Source organism: Pongo abelii, chromosome 3 (genome assembly GCF_028885655.2).
Source record: "Pongo abelii isolate AG06213 chromosome 3, NHGRI_mPonAbe1-v2.0_pri, whole genome shotgun sequence".
NCBI lineage: Eukaryota > Metazoa > Chordata > Mammalia > Primates > Hominidae > Pongo > Pongo abelii.
This window is the reverse complement of record NC_071988.2, coordinates 1,211,412-1,235,323: the sequence shown is the minus strand read 5'-3', so window position 1 is coordinate 1,235,323 and position 23,912 is coordinate 1,211,412. Positions and strand designations below refer to the sequence as shown.

Genomic DNA, 23,912 nt, shown 5'->3' with positions numbered 1-23,912 from the left:
ATGCAGACCTGCACATCATGCTCCCTAGCAGCTTAACTCACCATAGCCCAAACCAGAAGGACACCCCCAACCAGCTGCCCTTCAGTGGGTGAGTGGCCAGGCAAATGCTGGCTACCTCCCTCGGTGTCCTCCTCAGCAACAGGCATGAACTCTGGGTCCCTGCCACACCCTGGGTGATCTCAGCAGCGTGATGGCAAGTGAAGAAGCTGGTTTCGAGGGGTGCACACTGTATAATCTCTTCATCCCCAGGTGATAGGATTAGCGTGACGGAAACAGTGGCCTGGGGTGTGGGTGGGGGAGCCGCTGGCAGGCCGGTGTCTGGAGTCGGCACATGGGCACGTTGGCACGTCGTGGGCGTGTCCACACGCATGCAAGGGGCTGTGGGTGAACTGCCCATGGTGCACACCTGACGGAGTCGTGTGGCACCAGCTCAGTGTTGACAGTGCCGTTTGTTAGGTACAGTTTTCTCATTGGGAAGCTGGGTTTGTAATAAAGATATACATGTAGGAATGAAAAAGAGGCTCGTAGAAAACTTTCGGTGTCGTAAACAATACTCAAACAAGTTTTGCCAACAAATTGGAAAGCTAAGGCAAAACAGATATTTTTCTAAAATTGCAGTAATCCCAAACTGCCTTGACAGGTTCATATAAAATGCAGATCAGTGGTCGGGGTGGGGCCGGCGTGGGCCCTGGCATGAGACAGACTTCCTGCTCCCCACCCAGGCTGCACAGCCCAGGGCAGAGAAAGGACAACGTAAATACACAGAAAACTGCCTCAGGGGATGCAGCTGGATTCTTGGAAGAGATGACGAGAGTGTTGGGAACCGTCCTGGCATCCTGGAGGGGCTTGAAGCAGCCCCTAACCAGAAGCAGAGCTGGCACCACAGAAAGCCCCCGAGAACCAGGAGAGCTTGAAATTAAAAACATGAGTGAAAATCTCATAAAAACAGGAAGCTCAAAGACACGGGGACATTGCAGAAGCCAGAGATGGGAAGAGAAGCTGTTGCCTCCCGGGGCTGTGTGTGGAGTCTGCGGGGGCCGCCTGGATGCCGAGTCCGCATTTCACAGTGTGTGGTCCTGCGGGAGGACTTGGCTGCCCACGCTTTCTTGCCACTAGGGGTGGCCAAAGGATTGAGCTCCAGCACAGAGGGGAGCAGGGCCTCTCCCTGCTGTCCCCTCCCTGTCCCTGCTGGCTGGAACCCTGGGTAGCCACCTTGGACCGTGAGGGGAGCCGCGTGTTGGGAACCATGGAGCAAGACAGGAGGCAGGGACCCTCGTGGCTGTGGAGAGGGCAGTGGGGCCACAGGCCAACTGTCTCCAGGCTTTGGCATGGCAGGAAACTGAACGCCTGCTTCGTGTGCCGCTGTTAGTCAGGAATTTCTGCCTCCTGGGGCAGAAACTTCCCGCATAGCTGGTTGGATGTTGCCGCTGTCTGAGTGCCGCGGAGGGAGAGATGTGATACCGTCAGTGCGGTCGTAGGAGGAACAGGAAGAATGTCGGGGCCTGGGAGGTGCCCCACTGTTCGGGTTCAGGATAGGATTTTACTGATACCATTGCGGGGGGATGTCACCCACCGGGACACAAGACTCAGCCCAGCCCCACCCGCCTGCTTTGGAATTTCCACAGGAGAAGGGTTTTCAGCCCAGCACTGCACATCTGATCAAACTGCTGAGCAAGAAAAAGGAAGCCCTGGAGCCCAGAGGCTGCGTCCGGTGTGGGCTGCAGGGCCTGGAGCGGCAGGGCGGCTCCAGGAGGGCACAGGACTCAGTGGCCTGCGAGGACCTGCAGCCAGCTGGACAGTTGCACTCCTGCAAGACAAGCATCTCCAGGCCTTGGGGGTGGGGAGGCCACCAGAAAGCTCCTCCAGACAGTTGCTGGGGCTGTGCAGGAAACGAAGTGATTAGAAATCCCGGAAAAACACACAAGCTGGCGTTGTCATGGTGACTGGGAAAAACACGCAAGCTGGCGTTGTCATGGTAATGGAGCGTAGGACAGGCCCGGAGCCCCTTGGTCTCTTGCTGGCGGCTGGCACAGAGACAGGCTGCCGTGGGCTCTGACCTTAATACCGGGTCACTGTCGCTTCTAGGGCTGAGAGGACAGAGACCCCATCGCCGTATGCAGGGGCCTGTTTCCAGGCAGACCGCCCAGTGCCCAGCCGAGCCTTGGGTGCAGTGCGGCCCCCGCAGGGCATGTCCAGACCCCAGAACCCACTCTCGGGTCTAGAAGATCCAGTTGGGCAGTGTTGGTACCACCAAGAGTGGACAGGACAGAGGACCAGAGACGGCCCCACCCGGCAGGACCCAAGGACTCAGGCAGTGGCTTTTCAGGTGTGTGGGCCGAGGACTGGGGAGTCGGTGAATTCTGGGGCCCCTGGGGTGGCCGTTCAGGAACTGCAGCAGCTCCCCCGACCACAGATGCTCACTGCCTACTGAAGCGGCCACGTATTTGAATGAAGAGCAGTTAGAGGAACACTTGCAAGAGAATGTGTTTATTACCTGAGGTTATGACAATACAGAAAATACAGTGTTTTCTGTAGAAAATGTGGTACTACAGAGGAAAAGGTCACTTTGATTAAATGGCCATTAGAAGTAACAACATTGCAAGGTGGGGTGCAGCAGCTCACGCCTGTAATCCCAGCACTTAGGAGGCTGAGGCGGGTGGGTCACTTGAGGTCAGGAGTTCGAGACCAGCCTGGGCAACATGGTGAAACCTCATCTCTACTAAAAATACAAAAATTAGCCACGTGTGGTGGTGCGCACCTGTAGTCCCAGATACTCAGGAGGCTGAGGCAGGAGAATCTCTTGACCCCAAGAGGCAGAGGTTGCAATGAGCCAAGGTCGTGTCACTGCACTCCAGCCTGGGCGACAGAGCAAGACTCTGTCTCAAAAAGGAAAAAAAGAAAGAATGAGATAGCAAAATAAATTTTAAAAATAAAAACAGGTGAGAGGTAGGTGTTGGGTATTTTCGATTTGTATGCCAGCCTAAGGGTGAATGTCTGATATACTCAGAGCTGGTGCAGGGGCTGTGCCTGTCATCCCAGCATATCCAGAGGCCAAGGCCAGAGGATTGCTTCGGCCTAGGAGGTCAAGGCTGCAGCGAGTCATGATTACACCACTGCAGTCCCGCGAGATCGTGTCTGTAAAATACATAAATGAAAAAGTTTATATATTCAAAGACTCCTCCCAATCAGTAGAAACAGAAAAATCCCGACAGAAAATGGATGAGGGCAGTGGTGTTTGGTACAGACAGAGCAGTGATGAGAACCGGGGTGCGCCTCCGGGGTTCTCATGGGTGCAGCAGTCACCGCCAGTAACCGCTGGCCTGGCCTGCGCCGAGCTCTGCACCAGCCATGCTGAGGGAGCCTGAGTCTGTCCCTTCATATGGAATAGAAACGGCCGTGTCGGTCTCGATGGTGCTTTGGCAGTTTCTCTGGAAATCTGAAACCTGCGGTCTTCGGCCCAGCCCCACCCTGGGCCTACATGTGGCTGCGTGTCGTAGAGAAACACCTGCCCTGATGGTGACCTGATGTGAGCAGCAGTTTCACAGAGTAAGCCACCCCTGTGCACGAGGTCTGGAAGGGTAAGTGCGACGTCATCGAGTCCTGAGCACAAGAGAAGCAGGTGGCAGAACTGCATGGCAGGAGGTGGGCCTGGTGGACCCCTTCCTGACCTCCAAGAGCCGACTGCCACCAGGAGCGTCCTGGGGTCTGTTTCCAGCCCGGTGGCAGCCGAGCTTCCGGGGCACCTGGCTTTCCCCAGCCTGCTCTGAGCACTGGAGTTGAGGGCACTGAGCAGAGTGGGGCTGAGCCCCCGGCGGTGGAGGGGACACATCAGTGGGTGTTGGCTGGAGGTGGTTTCTGGAGGCTGCTGGGTCCTGATCTAAAGGGACACACCTGGCTGCACCCACCTCTTGCAGACTTTCTCCGTGGGAGACCAATGCAACAGGCGGGTGGAGCAGCCACGTGGCAGCCACGAGGGGGAAAGGAAGGTAGACCCTGAGGCTGATGAGCCGCTGTGGCACCCTGGCCTGTGGACCTGTGGATGACGTGGCCACCATGTGGTAAAGCGTACATGCTAGTAGCTCTGGCCCTGCAGCTGAGCACAGGCCAACCTGGTACGTGGCGGAGGTCGGGGCATGGGGTGCCCGAGCCGTGTTCAGATTCCTGTAGTGAGAAATGCTTTCACCTAATACTACGTTGTTAAACATGTATTCAGTAGGGAAAAGGGCAAGGACCTGAAAAAAGTGTATTAAGAATCGTGCACAGGCAAGTGATGAAAGCCTCGTCGGGGAGGCAGCTTGCGCTTCACAGCTCAGCTGGGTGGGCGCGCCCGGAGCCCGAAGGAGGGCCCTTGGCCAGCGCACGTTTCGGCTTCTCAGAACTTATCTCGATGAGATAAACAAATTTTCATCACAGAAGAGCCAACTCGGGAAGCAACCTTAAGACTGCGCAGATGAATATTCATCATATTCACACGAATCTGATCGCTGCCTCATCCGAATGTGCGGGAGGTGACGTGCCGCAGTTCAGAATCGACTTTTCGAAGCCCGTGGCCAGTGCTCGGGGTGAAAGCAGGCTGTTGCCTGCGTACTCACAAGCCTGTGTGGTGTGGGTCTGTCCAGCTGGTCCATGCCGAGCCTCTGCCCACACACCGTGGGAGGGGCCCCTGCACATCCAGCTGCCCGGGCCGGCCCCCCGGGCTCACGTCTGGCACCAGGCCTGTCCCTGACCCCAGGGCCCATCTCCCACTGCGCCTCTGCCCACCGTTCGCATGCGCAGCCCGTCCTGCCCACAGTGGGTGCCGACGAAGCTTCACCGGCAGGTGACTCCCTCTTAGCTGCGGCTGCTCTGCCACGCTGCCTGAGGCACCTCCTTGGTGTGTGGGCGCCCGTCTCCAGTCCATGCAGCGCGGGGGTCTTGCTGGCTGCACCGCTCACCTCCACCACAGCTGCGCACTAGTCGCCCACTGCTGGCCTCTGCCCGCCCGTGCTGTCCTTGTGGCCTCACCCCGTCCACACTACGTCTGGTCAAGTGTGGTACACCAGGGGTCACCCCGTCCACACTGCGTCTGGTGCACCAGGGGTCACCCCGTCCACACTGCGTCTGGTGCACCAGGGGTCACCCCGTCCACACTGCGTCTGGTGCACCAGGGGTCTGCACGCATGTAGCCTCAAAGCCCTCCCAGGAGGCCCGGGGCAGCCATCAGCCCTGTCCGTGAACTGATGAGTAGTACACCTGCTCCTCCGTAGTCTGGGTAGATGCCTCCCTGCCTCCTGCAGCTGAGGTGCTCCAACCTTCCCTTCTTCCTGGAGAATGCCCAGGCCAGCCCAGGGCTCCCCTGCCCTGCTGCCCAGCCTCTGCTGTAGCCCTGGTCTGCGTGGTCCTCCATGGTCCTCTCCTCTAGGTCCCCTGCAGTGCGCAGGAGGGAAGGGAGGCTGTGCCAGCCTCAAAGAGAATCGTCTGTTCTGCCTAAGCTGGAGGTCCGGGCACTATAGGAGAAGGGATTGCAGCTGGGTGGTGAGCATCTTCCTGGGGGCTGCCCTCACCCTGCCCACGTATGCCTGCCCAACACCAGCTGCTCTGCCCAGGACCCAGGCAGGGTCAGCTCCCACAGGACGCCCTGCGGTCCAGCAACCCAGGCACTGCCTTCCGGGATCCACAGGCTCCGTGCTCGGCAGGAAGGGAGGGAAAGACGCCACCTAGGCCCCGGCAACCTCTGTGCTGAGCCTGCGCTGTTGATCCATCAGGAGTACCTGGGGCTCCGCTGGACAGGTGGTGGGTGGGAGTCATGTCCTCATGGGAGGCTCAGTGGTGTCTCCCGGGACTCGGACATGCCCACGTGGACGAGGCCTGCGCGTCCTGGTGTCCTCAGCCATGGCTGTTGGCACAGAGCGTCTCTGCACCCATGGGTGGGTGTTGTCATGCACGGGAGTGCAGGTGGATGTGTTTGGGTGTGGGTGGACGCGCAGGTGGTGCACACACATCCCCACCCTGTGCCCAGTGCTGCACCTGGTTCTTCTGCCTAGGGCACTTCCTCCACCCGTGTGCCTCTGCACCCCACGCTGCCCCCGCCCTCCCTGGGCTGGGGGTAACTGGGAGCCCTTGGCAGGGCGGGGTTGGCTGTGACCACAGCGATGCCATGTGCTGGCTGAGTGGAGATGCCAGGGTTGGGCTGCTGTGCTGTGTGCCAGGTCTGTGTTCATGGGAGCTGTTCCGGTCTAGGATTTGTCATGGAAACTGAAATTAAAAACGTGACTGTTGTGAACACAGCTCAGACCCAAGCCTCGCCGGCCATGGGCAGCATTTCTGGGCGGGTTCTTGGGCGACACGGGAGCAGTGCATGCTCCTGTGGTTGTGTCCTTACGGCTGGGTGGCGTCTGCCTGCCTCTGCCCACGTGCTTGTGTGCCGCGGGGACTTACCGCTTTCTACCTGCACCCCCGGGCCTGCAGGTCTCAGGTGCCCTGGCCGCCCCACCCAGCTGCACCTGCTCAGTGTCCTTCCTGGGTGTGGCCGCACCCCCCTCCTGTGTCCTCGCCTGGCGGGACCCCATTTCCTCCACAAGGCTGAGCAGAGTCTCAGGGTGGGGCGCACGCTCAAAAGGAAACATCTCAGCCACCACAGTGGGGAGCGGGCGACTCTGACCAGTGCCAGCCTGCAGCCTACATGCGGCTGAGGAGGCTGCGGCGGGAATTGCTGGGACTCAGGACGCCTGGGCAGAGGTTGAGGGGCCGCGCATGGCGGGGAAGCATTCATGTAGCCTCTCCCAGTGTCCGGGCTGGTGCTTGGGGAACAAGCCTGAGGGCCACAGGTTAATTTTGCAGCCGGGCTCAGCCCCACCCCCGAAGGCCAAGCCCGAGGGTCTGCAGGTTCCGGGCTGAGCCTGTGTGCTTTCTCCTTGCTGCAGGTCCTGAACGAGGCTGTGGGGGCCCTGATGTACCACACCATCACACTCACCAGGGAGGACCTGGAGAAGTTCAAAGCCCTCCGCATCATCGTCCGGATTGGCAGTGGTTTTGACAACATCGACATCAAGTCGGCCGGGGATTTAGGTAGGCCGGCTCCGAGTTCTCTCCTGTGCCCATTCATGCGAGCTCTGTCCCGTCTTGCTTCGTCCACGGAGGCTTCACTGCCACACTGAGGACCCCGTTGCACATCACCTGGTGTGGCTGGCAGCGGTGCGTGGTCCCGTCTGGGGCCGGCATGAGGTTGCAGCCATTCTGTTCCTCATAGAGCCTCATCTCAGGGCACTTCCTCTCTTTTGGGCAGCAGGAAATCCAGCTGCGGCTTCACGCGCATGCAGCTGCTGCCACATAGGTCTGCATGCATGTCTGGCTGGTGCCCCTTGCTTGCGTACTGGGACCCTGGGGGTGAGGGGCAGAGGCGTCAGTGTGTGGCTGTAATAGGGCTCATAGGTCTCTGTCCCAAGACACAGCGGGAACAGCAGTGTGTGTCGCAACCCAGTACATGTGCACTCAGAACACAGAACATGCACGTCTGTACCTGTGCATGTGCACTCAGCACACGGAACACGCACACTCATCTGCACCCGTGCACGTGCAGTCAGCACACGGAACATGCACACTGAGCACACAACACGCACACACCTGTACCCGCGCACGTGCACTCAGCACGGATCCTGCACACTCATCTGCACCCGTGCACATGCACTCAGCACACGGAACGTGCACACTCAGCACACAACACGCACAAACCTGTACCTGTGCACGTGCACTCAGCACATGGATCCTGCACACTCATCTGCACCTGTGCACATGCACTCAGCACACGGATCACACACACTCATCTGCACCCATGCACGTGCACTTAGCACATGGATCACACAACGCTCATCACACAGAACACATGCACCTCTCTGCTCATGCACTCAGCATATGGAACACTCATAGAACACACATGTCTGCACCCGTGCACCTACACACGCACACGGAACATGCACACGTGTCTGCATCCATGCACAGACACTCATTAGAACAAACTCGGGGCGGTGCTTGGCCGTCCTGCTTGGAGCGCACTTTCTGTCTTCTGCCAGGCTCAGTCTGTTTTTTCTCCTCCTCTCGATGCTGGTAACAGGCGAGGTCGTACCTTGCCCTTGCCCACAGTTGGCCAGCGCCTCACAGTTTTGCTTCCCTTTTCCTAGGATACAGCTTATGGCATTGCAAAGTCGGAACCATCTGTGTTCCTGCGGGAGACGCAGGTGGTGTCAGAAGCCATGCCTCCATCTGGGGGTCTCCTCCTGCGCTGGCTTCACCTGCTTCCGCCGGCGCCCATGGGCCAAACCTGTGTGCTAGCCTCCTCCCGCGTTCGCCTCTGTGGTGGCGTCCAGGGAAGGGCCGGCCGCGGTGTCGGGTGCAGGCCCGGGTGCGCGGTGTCGGGTGCAGGCCCGGGTGCGCGGTGTCGGGTGCAGGCCTGGCGCTTTCTGAGCGGTCCCTGCTGTTTGCCATCTCTGTTACCCGTGGAGTTTCCCAGGCCTGGGCTCTGCTCTTCAGCCAGGGATGGTCTGGGGCACCCCTGGGATCCGGCCCACCCTCAGGAGGCCTTTGTTCCAATCTCGTGTGGCACCCAGCTTGGCTCTCCCTCAGTCTCCCTTGTTTAACATTTTTACGTTCAAGTGAGTTGTGTCTGGGGGCTGTGCAGGATCCCACCCTTGGCCTCTTGCAGCCCCTGCCTGCGCCGCCCCACATCAGGCCCCCTCCCAGCCCCCGGGACCCCTTGCGGAACCACGCGGTCCTGTCCAGCTTCCGGGCCTATGAATGCAGCCCTGTCCTGGCCTCCTGCACCCTCCCCCTCCCCAGGGAGACGGACGGCCAGTCGGACACAGGAGTGCAATCATCCAGATGGGGCGGGAAGTGCCGTGCAGGGGAGGCCCAAGGATGAGGGTAAATAGGCTCAGGGAGGGGCAGTGGCTGGGGAAGGGCCTGTCTCTGGGGACACAGCTGGGAGCGGGGAGTAGGGGTCACACATGGGCGTGCCTGGCCACTTGGGAGAAGTGGGATGGACTCACTTTCCAGCAATGGCTCCAGCTTCAGTGTTACCGAGTGCAGGGGTGGGGCATGGAGGGCGGAAGGGGCTGCGGGGCCCGGCTGGGCCTGGGGGAGGCCTGAGGACATGTGCGGATGTCCACCTAGGGGTGTGCAGGTGGGGCCGGCACCCAGATTCTGACCTGGCCACAGCCTCCCAGCAGGGTACCCCCGAGAGGAATCGGGGTGGCGACGTGACGCGGGGAGACGTGCTTGTCTCTTCCTGGGCTGCCAGCGCTGAGTTGGGAGGGGTCAGGGCGGCATCTCATGCCCCAGCCCTACCACACACCGAGCAGTTGCTGTGCGTGTGCTGCCACGTGAACCTAAAGTGGAGGTGGGGCTTCTGGAGTTGCTCTGTCGCACCCGACCTATGAGCAACGTGTTCGTGGCCTCCCAGGGTGGCCTTGGGGACACAGCCTTTGGCTTCTTCCTTGGGAAGCTTCAAACCCGCTCCAGCGACGGCGGCCCCGGTGTCCTCCCGGAGGCTGGGCCCGGCCTGGGGGTGACCACCATGTCCTTGTCCCCACAGGCATCGCCGTCTGCAACGTGCCTGCAGCGTCTGTGGAGGAGACGGCTGACTCGACGCTGTGCCACATCCTGAACCTGTACCGGCGGGCCACCTGGCTGCACCAGGCGCTGCGGGAGGGTACACGAGTCCAGAGCGTCGAGCAGATCCGCGAGGTGGCGTCCGGCGCCGCCAGGATCCGCGGGGAGACCTTGGGCATCATCGGACTCGGTGCGTCGGCCACAGCTCCGTGCCTGTGCCCCTCCCTGTGTCTGGCGCTGCCGCTCTTCAGCTGTGCCCAGGAGGAGAGGCCCAGGGCGGGGTGGGGCTGCTGCAGGTGTCGGTCCCAACCCAGGACAGGACTGAGTGCACACAGCACGGGCACCAGGGCTCGGGAATCCCAGGCTGTGTGCCCTACTTGCAGGGACGTCACAGCACACATGTGGGTCTCGCACGGGCACACACAGATAACATGCATGGATGTCACAGCACACACAGCCTCACACAGACATCACAGCACACATGGGTCTCATGGGCACATGCAGATAACACACACGAATGTCACAGCACTCACATGGGCTTCACGGGCACACAGATTACACACAGATGTCACAGTACACAGCTTCACACAGACATCAGAGCACACACATGGACTCACACTGGCCTGCACAGAGGTCACAGCACACAGAGCCTGCACGGATGTCACACACAACACCACAGCACACGTGGGCCTCACACAGACATCATGGGACACACAGACGTCACAGTACACATACTGGCCTGCACGGATGTCACACATGCCACAGCACACGTGGGCCTCACACATCACAGTATACATGACCTCACGGGCACACACAGATGTCACAGCACACAGCTTCACACAGATATCGCAACACACAACACACACACGGGTCTCACACTGGCCTGCACGGATGTCACACACAACACCACAGCACACATACGGGCCTCACACAGACATCACACACGGATGTCACAGCACACACGTGGGCCTCACATGGGCCTGCACGGATGTCACACGCCACAGCACACATGTGGGCCTCACATCACACACGGACATCACAGCACACACAGGGCCTCCCATGGGCACACACAGACGACACATAGATGTCACAGCACACAGCCTCACACAGCACACACATGGGCCGCACAGGGACATACAGATGTCACAGCACACACGCGGATATCACATGGCACACATGGGCATCACACATGGATATCACACCATACACATGACCTCACATGGACACACATTGATGTCAGTCCTAGGCACGTACACAGATAGATACAGGCATATGTGTGGGCACGCACATCAACCACGGTCTAGCACGTGCTCACCCCTTGAGTTCCCTGGAGCTGGCTGTGTAGATCCTGCTGGGGCCGGGGTTCGGGCAGCCGTGGGCTTCCTCTGCGGTCACCAGCAGCTGCCCCTGGCGCTGGCCCTGTCCCCGGGGAGTGGTTTGCCTTTCAGCGACCCCTCGCTCTTCATTTGCCCACTCGCTCTGCAGCCGCCTGTCCTGGGCCCAGCACTGTCCTGGGTCCGGCATGCAGCAGTGAGCAGGCCCCACACAGCCAGGCCCAGATTGGGCTCAGAGTGGCAAGCGTGTGCATGTTTGTGCACGTGCGTGTGTGCGTGTGCGTGTGAGATCCTGGGAGTAGAGCCATGGCTTAGGGGAAAGTAGAGCTGGGAGAAGCCAGGTGAGGAGCCCCGTGAGGGAGGGGGAGCATCTGGGTGGGGCCCAGGTGTGGGGTGGGAAGGTGCTCCCTGAGAAGGTGGGCGGGGGTGGTGTACGTTTTCTGAAGACCCCCTGGACACCTTGGCCCAGGTGCCTGTCTCCCCAGATCGTGGGTTCCCCAGGAGGCCCCATGGGGATGCAAGGGCCTTGCCATGCCAGGGACTCCCCTTGACCGGCCGGCCCCCCGCTTCCCAAACATCCAGGCAGCCCACTCCTGCTGACCGCTGTCCTTGTCCCGCCAGCGTTTGGGGAATCGGACGTTTCGGGTGGTCTCGGTGAGGCGGCCACACCTAGGTTAGTGGGAGAGGTTGGCTCACGGATGTGCATGGAACACGTGCCTGTCTCTTCCTGGACACGTCTCTCACGGTCTTGCTGGTGCCCCCACCAGGACCCCAGGGCTGGCTGGAGCCTGCGAGGATCCCAGAGCCCTGAGGCGCCCGTTGCTCATACGTCTGCCCGTCTGAGGCCTGGGCGGCCCCTCCTATCTCAGGGTCATGGCCCGCACGTGTGGTTTGTTGAAGGACGGGAGGAGGGAGGCGGGGCAGGAAGCCCAGGTGGGGGCAGAGGTCGGGAGGGGCCGGGGACTCGGGGCTCTGTGGACCTTCAGCTCCGTGGGCTGCCTGCTGGCCTTGTCAAGGGGCGGTGCCTCCACTGTCTCCAGAGCAAGCCCACAGGACGGGAGGGGCCTCATGTGTGCTTGCCTGCAGGGCACTGCCTGTCTTGCAGCCACAGGTCTGACACCTCACCTGGGGTGTACGAGGGACTGTGGGATGTCGGGGGATATGGGCTGTGTCTGTGTGGCCAGGGATGTCTGTAGTTCCCCTGGTAAGAGTAGGTGGGTGTGTTGTCTCCAGAGTCCTGTGTCCTGTCTTCCTGGGGTCGGGGTCTGTGGTCCCAGCCCTGAAGGCCCCGGGCCCTCCCCGTGGCCACTCTGAGGCCTGAGGGCGGCGCCTTCCCAGGCTGAGTGTGGAGCTGGGCCCAACCGGCCCCTCCCAGGGCCCCGTGCTGAGTGGGAGTTGGAGCACCCAGGTCAGGATGCCCTCAGAGGGTAGGGCTGTGGCCACCCCCTTCGTTAAGGACCCCACCTGCCGGGGTCCCCACCCAGGCCTGGCCTGAGGAGTGTGGGGACTGCAGGGGCGGGGACTCCTGGTGTCCTGGGGAGTGCGGGGTGGACCTGGCAGGTTGTGGGGGTTTGCCATGGGCGTTCCCCCCTACACTGGCCCAGGTCATCCTGTGGGCTCTCGGGCAGGCCCCCCTGGAGCTGCTGGGGTGCAGCTGCTTCCCTCGCTCTCGGCGTGGTCCCCTCTGTCTGTGGTGATCTCGTGATGACCCAGGCTAGGTCAGCACTCCCTCGGCCTCGGGAGCTGAGGGGAGCAGTTCTGTCCTTAGGGACAGGAGCCCCCTGGCGCTGCAGCCTCTGCCTTGTGGACGGGACCCCTGCCCCACCCCGGCTGCCCACCTGATACCGTTGACGGCAGAACACCTGCGTCCCGTCCCCCGCCCCGCCCCTCGCCCTTGTCCCTGAGCCCCATCCCCACCCTCTGTGGAAGAGCCTCGTGCTCCAGGTAGGGCTGGTGCTGGGCACCAGCCACTCAGGCTCTCCCAGGCCGTGCATGTCCCCATCTGCCCTCTGCTGTGCACACCCTGTGTCTGGGTCGTTCTTAGCGTGGAATCCGCGTGTGTGGTGGCTACAGGAATGTGGAAGCCCTGGGCAGTGTGTGGCTCACGGTGTTGGTGCCACTCGGCGCAGACGAGGGGGCGGCCGCTTCCTCTGCTCTACGAGGTTCTGGTGCCTGTGACTTACATCTCCTTGTTTTTTTCTTTCCTCCCTCCTTCCCTTCCTTCCTTCTTTCTGAAAAATGCACTGTCTTAGGTGCACACAGGAAAACATTGTACACATTCACACCCAAGAACCCACCAGCACGTCGACAGAGCAGGCGCCTGCACACAGACAGCTCCCTCGGGCGCCCTTCTCCTGCGGCGGCCCCGAGACAACCCTGCGAGGACCCGGGTCCCACTTCCTAGAGCAGAGGGCCTTCCCCAGCTCTGCCGAGGTGGGATCATGGGCATGCGGCCTTCTGTGTCCACCTCCTGTCAGTCGGGGTGATGCCTCTGGGTCTCACCTGTGTTTTCATACAACCCAGCAGTTTCTGGTAATGGTTCCATCACGTGAACACAGCATGATTCGCTTCTCCAAACTCTTGGTGATGCATTTTCTAAGTTTTTGGCTAATATTACAAACAAAACTTCTGTGAACACATTTCTGCCCATCTTTTTTGTGCACGTAGACTCACGTCTCTTGGGTTTGTACCTAGGAGTGGAATTTCTGAGTCCCAGAGCAGGACATTGTTTCACCTGGAAGGAGTCGCTATTCTTCAGGCAGGTGCGCAGTGTCATGCTCCGGCAGCCGCGTATCCTTGCCAGCACTCTGTGTAATTCCAGCACTTCCAGCAGGTATTTTGTGATATTTTTATTTTAACCTACAGTTTCCTGATAACTGAGGAGGCTGAGCACCTCTTTGTGCCCTTGGCCACTCGGAGCGCCTCCAGCAGTCTTTTTCATGTTGGTTATGAAGCCCTCACGTGGTCTGCGTCAGGTTCTTGTCAGATCGACATGCACTGTGGATATTTTCATAATTTCAAAATTTTTGTTTTTACTTGTTTACGAATATCTCAGGCGGTGGCTTGACTTTTCACTTTCTTGACATCTCTCTGTGATGAGAACATGTTTTCAGTTTTTATGAAGCCCAAAGTATCACCCGTTTTTTAGGTGAATACCTTTTGTGTCCTGAGGAATCTGTTTACCCCAGGGTCATCCAGGTTCTGTGTTTTCTTCTGGAAGCTTCTACCTCTAGGTCCAGGGTCTCTTGGGCTGCCACTCACACATGGTGTGAGGCTGGGGTGGTGGCCCGCCCTTTCCCGGGACGGCAGGTCGCTGCGGCATGATGCGCCGAGGAGCCCTCCTTCTGGTTGGCTTGGCTCCTCTGTGGAAAGGCAGTTGGCCACATGTGAGTGGGTCCGTCTGGACTCTTGTGTTCCGTGGACCTGTTTTTCTTCCCTTTCTCCCGTGTGACGCTGTCTGCACGGCTTTGAGCCTTGAGATCTTCCACCATGTTCTTCACGAGGGTCTTGGCTGTTTTAGGTGCTGCTGTGCTTTTCCATTTCCGTTCTGGAATCAGCTCATCAATTTTCATTTTGTTGAGTCCTTAAAATCAGTTTTGGGGACGCTGACTTCCTAATAATACCAAACCTTCGGGACACAAATATGATCTCCATTTATTTTAACTTTTCTTAACAGTGTTTCGTCGTTATCAGTAGAAGGTTTCCACACAGTTCATTAAGTTTATTGTTAGGCATTTGGCATTTGTAATGCTGTTATAAATGTTTAATTCTTTCTTTCTTTTTTTTTTTGAGATAGTCTTGCTCTCTCTGTTGCCCAGGCTGGAGTACAGTGGCGTGATTTTGGCTCACTGCAATCTCTGCCTTTTTTTTTTTTTTTTTTTGAGACAGAGTCTCACTCTGTCACCAGGCTGGAGTACAGTGGTGTGATCTCGGCTCACTGCAACCTCTACTTCCTGGGTTCAAGCAATTCTCCTGCCTCAGCCTCCCGAGTAGCTGGGATTACAGGCACCCGCCACCATACCTGGCTAATTTTTGTATTTTTAGTAGAGACAAGGTTTCGCCATGTTGGCCAGGCTGAAACTCCTGACTTCAAGTGATCCACCCACCTTGGCCTCCCGAAGTGTTGGGATTACAGGCGTGAGCCACTGTGCCCGGCCTAATTGTTTCTTGATGGGTGGTTATTAGTGGGTAGAAATACACTTGAGTTTTGTAAACCAACCTCATATTCCACAGCCTTCTAAATTCTCCATGTTAGGCCGGGTGCAGTGGCTTGTGCCTGTTATCCTAGTGCGTTATGAGGCGGAGGCTGGAGGATCACCAGGAGTTAGAGACTAGCCTGGATGGCGTAATGAGACCTGCCGCTGCCAAAAACAGATTCTCTTGAATTTTCTCTTGCACACACTGCTGTGTCATCTGCAGATAAACACAGATTTACATTTTCCTTTCTGATCTCTGTACCTTTTATTTCTTTAATTTCTTTATTTTTGCCTTTTTGCACTAGCTACAAGCATCAGCAGCAGTGAGTGTGGGCGTTACTGTCTCGACGTGGGAGAAAAAGTTTCTGACATTTCACCATTAAGTAGGACGTTTGCTGTTGGTCTTTTTGTGGTCTAGTTAATTGGTCTGATGTTGAGGCAGCCATCCCAGCTCTTTTGATCAATGTGTGTGGGGTATGTCTTTTTTCATCCTTATAATTTCAGCTTATCTCTGTTCTTATTCTTTCATTGAGAGACAGGGTCTTGCTCTGTCACTCCGGCTGGAGTGTGGTGGTGCAGTCACGGCTCACTGCAGCTTTGAGCACTGGGGCTCAAGAGATCCTCTTGCCTTAGCCTCTGAAGTAGTAGGACTATAGGTGCGTGCCACTGCAATTTTTTAAAATTAATTATTATTATTATTATTATTTTTTGGTAGAGACAAGGTCTTGCTGTGTTGCCCAGCGTGGTCTTGAACTCCTGGGCTCAAGTGGTCACCCTGCCTTGGCCTCCTAAAGTGCTGGGATTACAGGTGTGAGCCATGGCGCCTGACTTCTGTCTTTTATGTTTAAAGTGTGTCTGTTATTAATAGTATAGAGTTAGTTCCTCTTTCTTTTTTCAGTCTGACAGTCTTTGCCTCTTGAGTGTTCAGTTCATTTATTTTTAGTGTAATTGCTGATCATTTGGATTTCGGTGTCATCTGGCTACATGTTTTCTGTTCATCCTTGTTTTTCCTTTCTGGCCTTCTTTTATATTAATCAGGTGTTAAATCATTCCTTGCATCTGTTGTTGCTTTTTAACCTATACTCTGCTTAGTGATCATGTTTAGTTTTACTTTAGAGATAGGATACGCCTTCATAACTCACTGCCACCCAGCATAACCTGTGAAGACTCGTCCAGGGCGGCCAGAGGCCTGCAGTGGCTCCTCTCACCCTCGGGCCGATTTTCCACGTCTATTATGCAGTAAACCGTACAAGAAACTATTAGTCATGAGTCTGTCTAGGAATTTTTCAGTAATTTTTCTTTTTGAATATCGACCAACACATCCACCCTTTCTGCCTTGTTTATCCCGCCTCCGATTCTGGCTGTTGTCGGGCATCACGTTCCTGTAGCCTAAAGACTCTTAGAAACGTGGCTCACCAGTGACCGATTCCTTCTGCTTTTCTTTATCTGAAAATGTGTTGCCTTTTTTTTTTTTGTGGAAGATAGTCTTGCTCTGTCACTCAGGCTGGAGTGTGGCAGCCCAATCTTGGCTCACTGCAACCTCTGCTTCCCAGGTTCACGCCAATTTCCTGCCTCAGCCTCCCGAGTAGCTGGGATTACAGGCGCCCGCCACCACGCCCAGCTAATTTTTGTATTTTTAGTAGAGACGGGGTTTCACCGTGTTGGCCAGGCTGGTCTCAAACTCCTGACCTTGTGATCTGCCTACCTCAGCCTCCCAGAGTGCTGGGATTACAGGCATCAGCCACCAAGTCCTGTTCTTTAAAATTTATTTTTTAAATTCTTTTCTCTCTGCTTCTGTTTGGATGCTATCTGCTGACTTTGAGCCCCTGCCTTCAAGCTCCCGATCCTTTTCTTACGGTTAGCTTTGTCCAGGGAGTTCCGTTTCAGAGGGATGTTTCGTTCTGGAATTTCTATGTGGTTCTTTATAGAGTTACCATTCATCTTCCGGAAGCCTCCATTTTTCTGCTGTTTACATCCACACTTGCTGTCATCTCTGAGCATGTTTATAGTAGTTATTAAGAGCTTTTGCTGGCTGATTCCAGCCTCGGTCATCTGTGGGTCTGTCCGCGTCTAGTGTTTTGTTCTAATTAGAAGCCACATCTTCCTGTCTTTTCAGCTGCATCATCATAATTTCTTATCATAAGCTAGACATCGTGTGGAAAAGAATGGCAGAGACTAAAGTGAAGAATCGTCTTGCCCCAAACAGCCACTGCTCTCCTGTGTCAGGCGTGGCCGGTGCTGGCCCGTAGCTTTAGCTGGTTTTCACCACCAGCAGCCTGACTCCCGGGGCTTTGTGTTGTGCGCAGTGGGAAACAGCATCTCTTCCGCCTTCTGCGCTGTGGGAGGCGCCTTTCTCTGTGTCTGCCTGTGTTCTCTTCCTGCCCATGCGGTGGGATCCCTGGCAGGGGGCGTTGACAGACGGGGGCTGTTCTGCACCTGGGGAGCTGGCCGGGTACTCCGGCCGTGGCTCCAACCCTCGGAACTGCTGCTCCCACCTCCACCTGCTGAGCCCTCCTCCCTCCTGCAGCAGCCTCGTCCCTGGGGATGAAAGGAGCCACCACGCTCCTTCTCGTAGAACAGGCGCCTCCCTTTCTAGGATGTAGTGTGTTTAGACGGTCCTCAGCTCTTCTGACTGGCCTCCCCGCCTCCCCCAGGCCTGTTCCCAGAGTGACTGGGGGTCCCCTGGGCGTTTGGGCCACGTCCGGCCGCCCTGTCTGCCTGGTGGTCTGGTCTCCTTGGCCCTCAGGCTGCCGCCGCCGCAGGCCCCTCGCACGTGTTGTTCCAGCTCTCTGGCTCCCTTCCTGTCCCCTTATGTCTCCAGCAAGCTTGGCCTTCTTAGGGAGGCCTGCCCTGGCTACCGTCTTTGAAACTGCGCCCGCTTCCCACCCGCCCCAGCACTCAGCCTGCTTCCTTCTTGTGCAGCGGTTCCCTCTGAGGCAATGCAGAAGACACCACGTTTGCGGGCTTGGGGTCCTGTGTCCTTTGCAGCCATGCTGTTGGCTCACAGTGGGCACAAGCACCCTGCAGACCTTTCCCCGAGGAGGAGCCGGCCCCAGCCAGACACGGTGGCTCTGGCTCCGCGGCTCCTGTGCTGATACCCGTGCCAGCCTTGGACTGCTGGGGTGGAGGCAGGCACGTCTGCCCGGGATGGCTTTCTCTGCCACTCCACTTGAAGGGGTCAGGACGTGAGCCCAGCAGGGCCTCCCTGGTCTGGAAGTTTCCCTCCTGCCCCCTTTGCCATCTCCACCTAGTGGTGGCTGGAATTGAGATGCCGGAGACATCGATGGGTGGATCCGAAAGGCCAGCGGAGGGGCCTGGGCACGTCGGGCATGTGTTGGGTGGGTGGAGACCAGCTGACCGGTCCGTTTGACACCGAGTGGTTCATGTCACGTCCTGTGGACAGGCTGCAGGGGGTGGTGTGGGCCGAGGGGCTCGTGCACCCTTTCCCCCCCATGCATAGCCTCTGCCTTGGCAGTGGGCACGTTGGGAGCAGACACCTCGTGTGGAGTGGGGGCACCTTGGCTTGACCACGGCTGGTGTCATCCTTGGCAGATGGTCAAACTGAGGCACAGAGGCCACTCCGACCCTGGCTGTCAGGGCTGGCCCCCCAGCCACGGGTGAGCAAGGGTCTCACACTGTGTCTTGACGCCACCAGGTCGCGTGGGGCAGGCAGTGGCGCTGCGGGCCAAGGCCTTCGGCTTCAATGTGCTCTTCTACGACCCTTACCTGTCGGACGGTGTGGAGCGGGCGCTGGGGCTGCAGCGTGTCAGCACCCTGCAGGACCTGCTCTTCCACAGCGACTGCGTGACCCTGCACTGCGGCCTCAACGAGCACAACCACCACCTCATCAACGACTTCACCGTCAAGCAGGTGCGTGGAGCCGGGGACACAGGACTCTCCTTCTGCGGGGCAGGTACAGGTGGGGGTGTCAGGCAGGTCCGTCCCAGCAGCCATCTGTACCTGGGCGAGACCCTGCCTTCAGCGAGCCACATGGCAGCGGCTGCCAGCCCTGCTGGGGGAAGCCCTGTCTGCCCAGACAGCGTTTTCCGTGTTCTGAGTTCTACTCAGGACGTCGAAAATACTCTCTGGACAAGACAGAACCACATACCTTTGAACACCAAATTCCCCTGAAGCCCTTGCCGCTCTCACAGTGGGTACGGATGCAGCTACCTGGGGGCGTTGGGTTGGCCCTTGTGACTTCCGTGCTGTGCTGCCAGGTTCAGGTTTCACATCTGCAGCTGGAAAGGGCTGTGCCCAGGTCGGCCTCTGACATCTGCAGCTGGAAAGGGCTGTGCCCAGGTCGGCCTCTGACATCTGCAGCTGGAAAGGGCTGTGCCCAGGTCGGCCTCTGACATCTGCTGCTGGAAAGGGCTGTGCTCAGGTCGGCCTCTGACATCTGCAGCTGGAAAGGGCTGTGCTCAGGTCGGCCTCTGACATCTGCAGCTGGAAAGGGCTGTGCTCAGGTCCGCCTCTGACATCTGCAGCTGAACGGGCTGTGCTCAGGTTGGCCTCTGTCTCAGCACAGCTCGGAGTGCAGCCTCAGCCCCACGTTCCCCTCGAGTGTGTGGAGCTGGGGACGGCTGCCTCCCGCTGGCTCCAGGCCCTTCAGGGAGTCATCGTGTGTGCACAGTGATGTGTGTGTATGTGGGCAAGTGTGCGTGGGTGCATGTGTCCGCATGTTTGTATGAGCTTGTATGTATGTGCATGTGTGTACACACGTGTCAGAGGCCACCCGCCCACTCTAGCTGCCCCAGCAGCCTGTAGCCACAAGGAGGATGAGGCCAGGTTCCCACTGCCCCTGCCTTTGTTCACAGAATCAGTGGGTTTGGAGCCTTCTAGTGGACGGGGTGTGGCACGTGCGTGCTGGTCAGAGCCCTGCCGTCCCTGAGGACCTTGGGTGTGAGGCTTCAATGGGCAGCAACGCACCAAAGAAAAGCCACTGTGACCTGCCCAGCTGCCAGCCAAGCACCGTGGCTGGGTGGACTTCTTGGAATGAAATGAGGGGTCTGCAGGAAAGCCCTGGCCACGAAGCCGAGGGGGAGCCACCCCAAGGGCCTTTTGCAAAAGTGCATGAAAAGCGAGCCTGTTCCAAAGACAGAGGCTCTGCTGCAGGCCCCGCTGGGGTTGGAATCAAAGACCACGCCTCAGAGCAGATGGCCCTGGGCTTTGCCGCCCCAGGGGGTACCACATTTTGGGCTGAGGCCCTGCTGGGGGGAGGCTGGGCTGGGGGGGACCCAGAAAAGGGGTACCACGGGGACCAAGCCAGGAGCCCCCGCCCAGTCCTCTGCTCAGGGCTTAGGCAGGAGGGTGGAGCTCTCTAGGAGCTGTGGGGCCGTGCAGGTCTACACAGGGCCGATCCTCAGCCAGCCTGTCAGGGCCACGGTGCAGCACGCCCGAGGCCTTCAGTCCTAGCGCCGTGGTGAGTCCAGGGTGGGGCTGGGAAGGGGCCAGGGAGCTGGGCCTCCCCAGCGGCGTGCGGGACCACCTTGTTTTCCTGACTGCCCGCCCCACACGGATCCCTGACTGCGCCTGGCCTGTCCTTATGTCTTCCAGATGAGACAAGGGGCCTTCCTGGTGAACACGGCCCGGGGCGGCCTGGTGGACGAGAAGGCGCTGGCCCAGGCCCTGAAGGAGGGCCGGATCCGCGGCGCGGCCCTGGACGTGCACGAGTCGGAACCCTTCAGGTGCCCCCACGGCCAGTGCCGCCTCCCTGCTCTTCCCCGCCCGCCGTCCTGCTGGCCTTGACCTCCAGACGGTGCCTCTGCCAGGCCGGACACTTGCCTGTACTCAGGCCTCTCGCTGGCCAGCACTGGGGGAGTTTGCCGCCCACTGCGGGGTGAGGACGGAGCCACGGGCTCTAGGCCTGCCTCGCCTCGGTCCTGTGAGGGGCTGCGCGTCCTCCTCAGCCCCTCTTTGGGCAGGGCTCCCAACCAGCCAGGAGAGGGTGAGGCCCCAGTGTCCGTGAGTGGTCCCCATGGGCCCTGGCCCTGGAGTGATGGCGTCCCGTCCAGACCTGCAACCCCTACAGCGCCTTGGGACCCCAGGCAGCCCTGGGTTGGATGTTCAGCTGCAGGAGGAGACACCCCCGCAGGGGCAGTATCAACCTGCAGCTCCTGGGGCTACAGACCCTTCGGCTGGGAGGGGCCAGGCCAGCATGTCCCCCCATCAGGGCTCCTCCCACAAGGGGCTTGGAGATTAAATCCCTTGGGCTCCCACACCTGCCACTGTCAGGAGCCCCTGGTGTGTCTGATGGTCCCGGGGCTGTGCTCTTGTGCTCAGCCAGCCTGCCGAGCAGAACGGGGCCGTGGGGTCTGTGGTTCCCAGGCAGGGCCCCCCACAGGGGGTTCCGGTGCCCAGCCACCTCCCCCTGTACCCAGCCACAGCACTCGGGCTGCACTGACCATGCCTGTGCTGTTCCCAGCTTTAGCCAGGGCCCCCTGAAGGATGCACCCAACCTCATCTGCACCCCCCATGCTGCATGGTACAGCGAGCAGGCGTCCATCGAGATGCGAGAGGAGGCGGCACGGGAGATCCGCAGGGCCATCACAGGTGGGCGTGGGGGCCGCTCGGTCAGGCCTGGGGGACCCTTCCTGCCAGCCCCAGTCGCTCGTGGGCTCGCATCCGCCCGGCAGCCAGGCCCATGTTCTGCCAGCTCAGGGCCCATGGTGCTCTCACTGCACCCCCGGGACCTCTAAGGCCAAAGTCAGGTTGAGCCCTGGTTGTGTCTTACACACAGGACCTGCTGGGAAGTTGCTGGGCTGAGCAGACAGGTCCCTCAGCAAGCTGGGCACGTGCTCTGGGCTGGGGGTCCCCACGCTGCAAGGGTGCCGGTGTCCCAAGAGACAGGACCCTGCCGTGCCTTGAGAGCCCCAGGGCTGAGAGGGTGGAGCACACTGCCGAGAACGCTGCTGCCCATGTCTTCAACCCAGTGGGCCATGCTTCGGGGGCCTCCTCAGAGCCACAGCTGTTCCTTCCTCCTGCATCTCCCAGGCCGGATCCCAGACAGCCTGAAGAACTGTGTCAACAAGGACCATCTGACGGCCGCCACCCATTGGGCCAGCATGGACCCCGCCGTCGTGCACCCTGAGCTCAACGGGGCTGCCTATAGGTGAGCAGGCCCGCTGGCCCGGAGCAGCCTCCAGGAGGGCCCGAGGCTTCCCCTGGATCCCAGCACAGCCCCTGGTGGGAGGGGCGGCGTCTCCACTGACTGACCTGGAGGATCTGGGTGGAATTGGTAAGGCTAACCTCACCTGAAAGGCCCATGAGAACCAGGGCCTCTTGGAAGGAGCCTGGGCTGGGGTGGCCTTCAGGGCTCAGTGGACACAGGACTGCTTTGGGCATGGGGCCTGTGGGAGGAGGGGGCTTTGGGTGAGGCGAAGACCTCACGTTCAAGTCACCTGGAGACACCAGGGCTCCCCTCCCCTGCCCTGAGAAGTAGCTACCATAGGCAGAACATCCGTGCGGAGGCCAGGATCCTTACCCTGACTGCTGGTCCTCCTGGAGTGGCCCCCTCGGTGCTGCCGATGCTATGAGGGCAGGTGGGGCCCAGCCAGGCCGCCTACAGGTGGGCCTCACTAATGGACCCTCTCCCAGCAGGTACCCTCCGGGCGTGGTGGGCGTGGCCCCCACTGGCATCCCAGCTGCTGTGGAAGGTATCGTCCCCAGCGCCATGTCCCTGTCCCACGGCCTGCCCCCTGTGGCCCACCCACCCCACGCCCCTTCTCCTGGCCAAACCGTCAAGCCCGAGGCGGATAGAGACCACGCCAGTGACCAGTTGTAGCCCGGGAGGAGCTCTCCAGCCTCGGCGCCTGGGCGAAGGGCCCAGAAACCCTCGGACCAGAGTGTGGAGGAGGCACCTGCGTGGCGGCCCTGGCACTGCAGAGACTGGTCCGGGCTGTCAGGAGGCGGGAGGGGGCAGCGCTGGGCCTCGTGTCGCTTGTCGTCGTCCGTCCTGTGGGCGCTCTGCCCTGTGTCCTTCGCGTTCCTTGTTAAGCAGAAGAAGTCAGTAGTTACTCTCCCATGAACGTTGTCTGTGTACAGTTTTTAGAACATTACAAAGGATCTGTTTGCTTAGCTGTCAACAAAAAGAAAACCTGAAGGAGCATTCGGAAGTCAATTTGAGGTTTTTTTTGTTTGTTTGTTTGTTTTTTTTTTGTATGTTGGAACGTGCCCCGGAATGAGGCAGTTGGCAAACTTCTCAGGACAATGAATCCTTCCCGTTTTTCTTTTTATGCCACACAGTGCATTGTTTTTTCTACCTGCTTGTCTTATTTTTAGAATAATTTAGAAAAACAAAACAAAGGCTGTTTTTCCTAATTTTGGCATGAACCCCCCTTGTTCCAAATGAAGACGGCATCACGAAGCAGCTCCAAAAGGAAAAGCTTGGGCGGTGCCCAGCGTGCCCGCTGCCCATCGACGTCTGTCCTGGGGACGTGGAGGGTGGCAGCGTCCCCGCCTGCACCAGTGCCGTCCTGCTGATGTGGTAGGCTAGCAATATTTTGGTTAAAATCATGTTTGTGACTGTAACCATTTGTATGAATTATTTTAAAGAAATAAAAATCCTGGAAAGAGCCAGTGTGCCCAGCATCTGTTCTGGTGACTTTCTCTCGTGAGGACACGGGTGAGCCTCAGTCCTGGCTCTGGTGACCTCCAGGGCCCAGCTCAGCCTCTCTGAAGTGGGCGGCCTAAGAGAGACCCAGAGACATTACAGTGGCAGTTTGGGCAGTGGTCTCTGTGTGTACCGGGCCTGTCCCTCTGCTCACTGGGTCTGTGGGACACTGTAGGGTCCTGGCTTGGAGGC

General features: G+C 58.8%; 1 protein-coding gene across 12 annotated transcripts in view; it reads left to right on the top strand.

Annotated features, from left to right (window-relative positions):
- The window catches only part of CTBP1 (C-terminal binding protein 1), a 37,233-nt gene extending 13,551 nt beyond the window's left edge, over positions 1-23,682 (top strand). For 6 of the 12 annotated variants that reach the window (XM_054554886.2, XM_054554882.2, XM_002814502.5 and 3 more), the window contains 7 exons: positions 6,903-7,047; positions 9,566-9,772; positions 18,768-18,982; positions 20,666-20,796; positions 21,534-21,661; positions 22,103-22,220; positions 22,709-23,682. In XM_054554886.2, the coding sequence (XP_054410861.1) occupies positions 6,903-7,047; positions 9,566-9,772; positions 18,768-18,982; positions 20,666-20,796; positions 21,534-21,661; positions 22,103-22,220; positions 22,709-22,892 (1,128 nt within the window). In that variant the 3' untranslated portion in view covers positions 22,893-23,682. Of the gene's footprint in view, positions 1-6,902; positions 7,048-9,565; positions 9,773-18,767; positions 18,983-20,665; positions 20,797-21,533; positions 21,662-22,102; positions 22,221-22,705 lie in introns of all 12 variants that reach the window. The other 6 variants (XM_054554883.2, XM_054554881.2, XM_024245733.3 and 3 more) reach the window with 1 other exon arrangement.
- The last annotated feature ends 230 nt before the right edge of the window (positions 23,683-23,912 follow it).